This window comes from Corythoichthys intestinalis, chromosome 9, assembly GCF_030265065.1.
Source record: "Corythoichthys intestinalis isolate RoL2023-P3 chromosome 9, ASM3026506v1, whole genome shotgun sequence".
NCBI lineage: Eukaryota > Metazoa > Chordata > Actinopteri > Syngnathiformes > Syngnathidae > Corythoichthys > Corythoichthys intestinalis.
Window position 1 is genome coordinate 8612036 of NC_080403.1, and position 7214 is coordinate 8619249.

Below are 7214 nucleotides of genomic sequence, written 5' to 3' on the forward strand. Positions count from 1 at the left end.
TAGTAAATACTTTTTTTTTTTTTTTTTTTTTTTTTTTTGGTGCCCGATTTTTTTCTCGCGATACCTGACTTTGGTAACGTCAATGTCACATTTCAGGCGGACTTTCTACTAGAGAAATGAGAAGTAGACGGACGTAATCCACACATTTTACACAACATTTACAGCAACTGCAAACGAGGTGGTCGTACCGACGTAAGATGTTTAATGTACATGCATATGTTTATACTGTTTACGTGGTGAGATGTTAGTGACCTTGTTTGGATTTGTGTTGTACTCCACCACGACACATTTTAAATACTTCATTCACAATGACTACCAGCGGCGTTTTTTGTTATTCAGAAATTTTTTATTCAGAAAATTTATGTTAGGGTTAGGCTTGAAAAGAGTACTAGCTTCATAACCTAGTTCGCAGATTCGTGAAATTTACAGTTAATTTATTTACTCGATGGTCATTGGGGAAATTATTTTAAACGTTAAATGATATCATGAATGATATTCATATAAGTATATAAACGCATAAATTACTAACACGAATTAATTTACACCGACTAGCCATTGTGGGAGGACGCGAATCAGCGAGTCTTCAAGAAAACGTTAGCAATGCGTGCTTTTTTTTTTTTTTTTTTATTTTTTAAGCAATGCGTGCGTCATAATTAGAAATAATAATCGATGACGTTTTGTGTGTAAGCCTTTTTTTAAATTGAGTCTTCCTGCTGAGCTTCATAAACAATTTTACAATGTAACTTGTGTTGCCGCTTTTTGTCCAGCAGGTGGTAGTGTGACTCTGCGACACAATAAATACTAGCGCTACTGCTGACAGCTATTCAAAAGCACAAAAAAAAAACACTTTTAAAGCATGTGACTATTTTGGCAATTTATTTATGTGTTTATTGACACTTAGTCGCTTGCCTTATAAAGGGTTAAAGCCTTTTTTTAAATGTATTTTTATCAATTGTTTAAACATATATCTTTTTACATAATTATTTATTTATAAATTAACACACATTTAATAAAAACTAAAATAATGGAATAAAAACAGGAAAGCATTAAACATATATTTTTTATATATTTATTCATTTATAAATTAACACAGATTTAATAAAAACCAAAATAATGGAATAAAAACAGTAAGTACACTGGTCACTGCTCCAGGTAACATTAAAGTTTATTTTTATTTCATTCTTTTTAAATTAGTATTTAACTCATTGTCAGACATTGAAGTCCAATGCATTTAAAAGGAACGTCGGACTTAAAGACTTTTAGGCTCTAATAAGCCACAGCAATTGTTCTTTTTTACTAAAATATGTTATTAGAAACACATAAAATATTGCCAATGATTTAAAAGTTTGAATATTTAGTACATGTTTTGACCTACGGAAGGCGCCATGTTTTAAGCGCACAATGGACGCTCGGGATGATGACGTCGATTGTCACTGTCACTTGATGAATACTACTGGGTAACTGCAATTCCTTCTACGCAGCGAGACTTCCAACACACGCGTTCATCGGTTAAAAGCGGCGAGGACTTACTATTTGTGTTTTTATTGAGTCTTTTGTTACTTTTTCATAGCCTCAAAATACTTTTTGCATGTGTTTGCCTCTCATACTTTTAAGCATTGTGTTTTGTTGTTGTAGCTTTAAAGCAGATTGTTGATCTGTTGACCACATTAGTCACGTTGCATATTTAAACCACCCTTATTTGATATTACTACGTTTAAGTATTTCCTTAAGGCATTTTAAGTATTTTCTGTCTGTATGTATCTGAACAAAACAAGCTGAAAGCGCACGGTAGTGCTTCGGGTGTCAAACTCGCCTCTTGTAGGTCGTTTCGCCGGTGTAGAACATTTTGGCAGAAGTTTTTTTTTCCTACTGTCGTCTCGTCTCATCCCGTCTTTCCTGTTCATTTTGCTTATGCTGCTCGTTTTGTGAACTATCAACTGTGCTGTCATGCTCATTAATGTTCCAATTGAAAGGGTTGAACAAATGACGTTTATGTCGCTAGTCATACTCTGGTAGCCCGGCAGCGTAACCATGTGACGTCACCACCCTACGACATCAACAACAATGGCCCTACTAGTTAAACTAATTTTACAAATGTATAAAAATGAAAACATCAAGAGGGGTTTCATTACCAAATGATTTTAACTCATAATAACATTTATCTTTTCTGAACTACAAGTCTTTCTATCAGGGATCCCTTTAAACCAGGAAGACTGGCTGTGAATGCTCATATTTCGAAAGTTCATTCACCCCTCCAGTCAAATGGATTGGATGTCTAGCGCCGTCAATGACAGCCAATAATTTAAATGAGGGCTCTGTATGGGTAAGACAAAACAAACAGACAAAAAAAAACATAATTTGTGCATAAAAGGTTTAAGAATTTTTTTGTCATTTTATTTTTTAGTTGCTTTACCAGTGCCTTCATATATTTCAAATGGCCGTGTCACTTAAGGATCCGAGATAAGAATGGTTCTGCGTGTTCCCGCACTCGAGTTTAATTTAATTGCTACTAGATAACAGACACATTCAGAGTTTCAGGCACTGGAATAGTTGAGTTGCCCACTTTGCCCAGTTTCATGATTCAGCCTTCATACCACCATTCTCTGCCTATTAGTCAGTGTCTAGACTAAAAAATTCTCTAAGAAACAATGTAGTCTCTCATTCTTCATTTTCATCACAGACATTTTAAGACAGTGTGACTACCAACTTCTCAAGTCAAGTGATGGGTAGATGCTGGATTTTCAATGGCAATACATTTTCTGAAACTTGAAGATGATTTTTGTCCCACCCTTACAGGTGCGATGCGTGCCCCTCTGCGTTGGGTGCTGTGGGACGTGAAAGACACCCTGCTGAGGGTACGTTCCTCAGTGGGCGAGCAGTATTGCGATGAGGCCAAACGAATGGGTCTGAGCCTCAAACCTGCCGAGGTGGACGCCGCTTTCCGTCAGGCGTATCGACATCATTCTAGACGATTCCCAAACTATGGCATCTCTCAAGGACTGGACGGACAGTCATGGTGGACGGAGGTGGTGAAAGCCACCTTCTCTCAGTGCAGAGTGCGTGACCCTGTCCTGCTCAATGAAATGGCCCTAAACCTGTACAAGAACTTCTGCAATGCTGATAATTGGGAGGTAAATGTTGATTTTCTTTCACTGTTTGTGTCACAATTTTAGAGAGCTCAAAAGACAATTTGCACTGCTCCCACAATGTAACATACATGTATTTCCTCATTCTGTTAGGCGTATGAGTATTGAAATACTATAATCTTTTCATGGTGTCCATATTTTGACATAGATTCTCATCAATACGTAGCAAAAAAGAAAGAGGTACAGTGGGGCAAATAAGTATTTAGTCAACCACTAATTGTGCAAGTTCTCCCACTCGAAAATATTAGAGAGGCCTGTAATTGTCAACATGGGTAAACCTCAACTATGAGAGACAGAATGTGGGGAAAAAAATCCCAGAAAATCACAGTGTTTGATTTTTAAAGAATTTATTTGCAAATCATGGTGGAAAATAAGTATTTGGTCAATATCAAAAGTTCATCTCAATACTTTGTTATGTACCCTTTGTTGGCAATAACGAAGGCCAAACGTTTTCTGTAACTTCACAAGCTTTTCACACACTGTTGCTGGTATTTTGGCCCATTCCTCCATGCAGATCTCCTCAAGAGCAGTGATGTTTTGGGGCTGTCGTTGGGCAACACGGACCTTTAACTCCCTCCACAGATTTTCCATGGGGTTGAGATCTGGAGACTGGCTAGGCCACTCCAGGACCTTGAATGCTTCTTACGAAGCCACTCCTTTGTTGCCCTGGCTGTGTGTTTGGGATCATTGTAATGCTGAAAGACCCAGCCAAGTCTCATCTTCAATGCCCTTGCTAATGGAAGGAGAGTTTCACTCGAAATCTCTCGATACATGGCCCCATTCATTCTTTCCTTTACACAGATCAGTCGTCCTGTTCCCTTTGCAGAAAAACAGCCCCGAAGCATGTTGTTTCCACCCCCATGCTTCACAGTGGGTATGGTGTTCTTCAGATGCAATTCAGTATTCTTTCTCCTCCAAATACGAGCACCTGTGTTTCTACCAAAAAGTTCTAATTTGGTTTCATCTGACCAGAACACATTCTGCCAGTCCTCTTCTGGATCATCCAAATGTTCTCTAGCAAACCGCAGACGGGCCTGGACGTGTACTGGCTTCAGCAGGGGGACACGTCTGGCAGTGCAGGATTTGAGTCCCTGGCGGCGCATTTTGTTACTGATAGTAGCCGTTGTTACTGTGGTACCAGCTCTCTGTAGGTCATTCACTAGGTCCCACCGTGTGGTTCTGGGATTTTTGCTCACCGTTCTTGTTATCATTTTGACGCCACAGGGTGAGATCTTGCATGGAGCCCCAGACCGAGGGAGATTATCAGTGGTCTTGTATGTGTTGAATTGTTTTCCATTTTCTAATAATTGCTCCCACAGTTGATTTCTTTACACCAAGCGTTTTACCTATTGCAGATTCAGTCTTCCCAGCCTGGTGCAGGTCTACAATTTTGTCTCTGCTGACCTTCAACAGCTCTTTGGTCTTGGCCATAGTGGAGTTTGGAGTGTGACTGACTGAATTTGTGGACAATTTATACCGATAATGAGTTAAAACAGGTGCCATTAATACAGGATACAGGTAATGAGTGGAGCCTCGTTAGACCTCGTTAGAAGAAGATAGACCTCTTTGATAGCCAGAAATCTTGCTTGTTTGTAGGTGACCAAATACTTTTTTTTCCACTCTGATTTGGAAATAAATTCTTCAAAAATCAAACAATATGATTTTCTGTTTTTTTCCCCACATTCTGTCTCTCGTGGTTGAGGTTTACCCACGTTGACAATTACAGGCCTCTCTAATCTTTTCAAGTAGGAGAACTTGCACAAATGGTAGTTGACTAAATAAATACTTATTTGCCCCACTGTACATGTGAATTTATTCCTTGTTAAATAACACAAAATTGGGCAAAAAGCTCTGAAACATTGAACTAGTGAATGTGAATTCCGTTTTGTTTTAATGAATATTAAATAATGTCCTTTTATTTTGAAGGTATTTCCAGACACAAAGTCAGCTCTAGAAAAAGTCTCCTCACTAGGACTGAAAATGGGAGTGGTTTCCAACTTCGACAACCGCCTAGAAGCCATCTTACGCGGTTGCGGGCTGCTCTCTCACTTCAACTTTCTGCTAACATCAGAAGCAGCAGGTGTCGAGAAGCCCCATGTGGCCATCTTTGATCAGGCGCGGCGAAAGTGCGACGTGCTCCCTACCAGCATCGTCCATGTCGGGGACCATTACACAAACGATTACCTAGCATCTCGCTCGGCCGGAATCCATGGGTTCCTTTTAGACCGGACAAATAACTCTAACCAGCATAATATTCCTAAAGAGCATCTACTCTCGTCGTTAGATGATCTCCCAGCACGTCTTCAGCAGCACATGGAAAAATGCTCCTGATTATTTTTGAGGATTTTAAAGACATATTTAAGTGATTGTCTCTCCAAAGCGATTTTCACTGTTAATTGTTTTCAAAAAAGTTCCCCAATATTTCCAGCTGTTTAACAGTATTTTTGGCCTGGTGTATCTTGGTTGAACCAAAAGCAGATCATCTTTTTTTTTTTTTTTTTTTTTTTAAATTCTTACACTATTCTAGGTTATTTCTGTAACTTTGAGTCTTTTATTAAAAGAGATGTGCCAAAAATTTGGAGCACATGTACCTTTAAAGGATATAAATAAAAAATTTCATAACAATATGATACAATATCAATTATTTGGTAAATTTATATATATATATATATACATATTGATATGTGTGTGTGTGTGTGTATGTGTGGTGTATCAGTGTTTTTAATCTTACTTTAAAAAAGTAATTAGTTAGTTACAAATGACTTTTCCCAAAAAGTAATTGAGTTGGTAACGCCATTACCTCACTGTAAAACTAATTACTCAGCAAAGTAACTGACTAAAGATGAAACAATCTATTAATCAACAGCTAATCAATTAGCAAATTATTCGACAACTAATTTGAGACTATTTTAAGACAATACTTTTTTTCCCCACATTTTGAATCCTGCGGCTTATAGTCCAGTGCAGCAACAAAAGTATTGGCACCTGCATATGAAATGCTGACAACACATCCCGATTGGTCACCATATCTCTTCTTGGGTTATTCTGAGGTCAAGCGCACCACATCGGAGCGTTATGAGAGGTTGGAAAGGCGAAAAGTGCACGCTGAAACTTCTGTTTTCTGTGCTCTTACAAACACGAGCCCAAGTGTTGTTGTGAAAAGTCAATAAAATATGAATACCAAAACATGACTTGAACAACTTCTTGACAAACTGTAACTGCTTGTTGTTTTACTTCAGGTCTTCATAATAAACAGGTGTAATAATTACAAAGTCAGGTGACTTACTTTGTTATTCAATTTGGAATATGCATTGACAATTTTTGGACAGTGTTGTAGACAAGAACTGGGACTGATAAGTTGCAATAGATTTATTTCAAGTAATGCAATTTCTCCAATACCATATTTGAATTGACAGTTTAACAATTTTAAATTAGTGCAAACAAGGCCCACCCTCTGACGGGGGCAGCAAATATTATATAATAAATTATAAGTAATACACAAATACAAGATTACAATAAAGTGTCTTTGTCAAAGCAGTTTAAAACACTATTTACTGGCCTTGGGTAAATTGCCAGACAGAATAAATATGTGCTTTAAAGTTCTTGCATTTCCATTTTAAGTATTGCAAGTACTAGTCTCCAACACAGTATTTGAACTGACAATTTAAAATCCCTTTAGTACAAAATGGCCCACACTCTGGCAGGGGGCAGCAAATATTATAATACATAATATAATACATTATAAAAAGCTATATACTATATAAATACAAGATCACAACAAAACCTGTATTTTTCAAAGCAGTTAAAAAACATCCAGTGGCCTAAGGTAAATAAAGGTGTATAAATATGTACTTTACAGTTCTTGCATTTCTATTTTAGGTATTGCAACTTTTCCAACACTATTTGAATTGACAGTCTAAAGTCTACATTAGTGCAAATAAGAATATTATAAATTAAAAATAATAATATATAAATTCAACATTACAATGAAATGTGTCTTTCTCAAAGTGGTTAAAAAAAAACACTTCACTGGCCTTAGTTAAATAGCCAGGCAGAATAAATATGTGC

At 37.3% G+C, this 7214-nt stretch overlaps 1 protein-coding gene across 2 annotated transcripts; it reads left to right on the plus strand.

Moving 5' to 3' along the window:
- The first annotated feature begins 45 nt into the window (after positions 1-45).
- Positions 46-6282, plus strand: hdhd3 (haloacid dehalogenase-like hydrolase domain containing 3). Of its 2 annotated transcripts, none has more exons than XM_057846528.1 (3): positions 46-192; positions 2797-3131; positions 5073-6282. In XM_057846528.1, exons 2-3 carry the CDS (start codon positions 2802-2804, stop codon positions 5475-5477), a joined length of 735 nt encoding a protein of 244 aa, XP_057702511.1. In that variant the 5' UTR covers positions 46-192; positions 2797-2801; the 3' UTR covers positions 5478-6282. The 2 variants fall into 2 exon arrangements, with proteins under 2 accessions (XP_057702511.1, XP_057702512.1); XM_057846529.1 differs by having other exon boundaries at positions 121-178.
- The last annotated feature ends 932 nt before the right edge of the window (positions 6283-7214 follow it).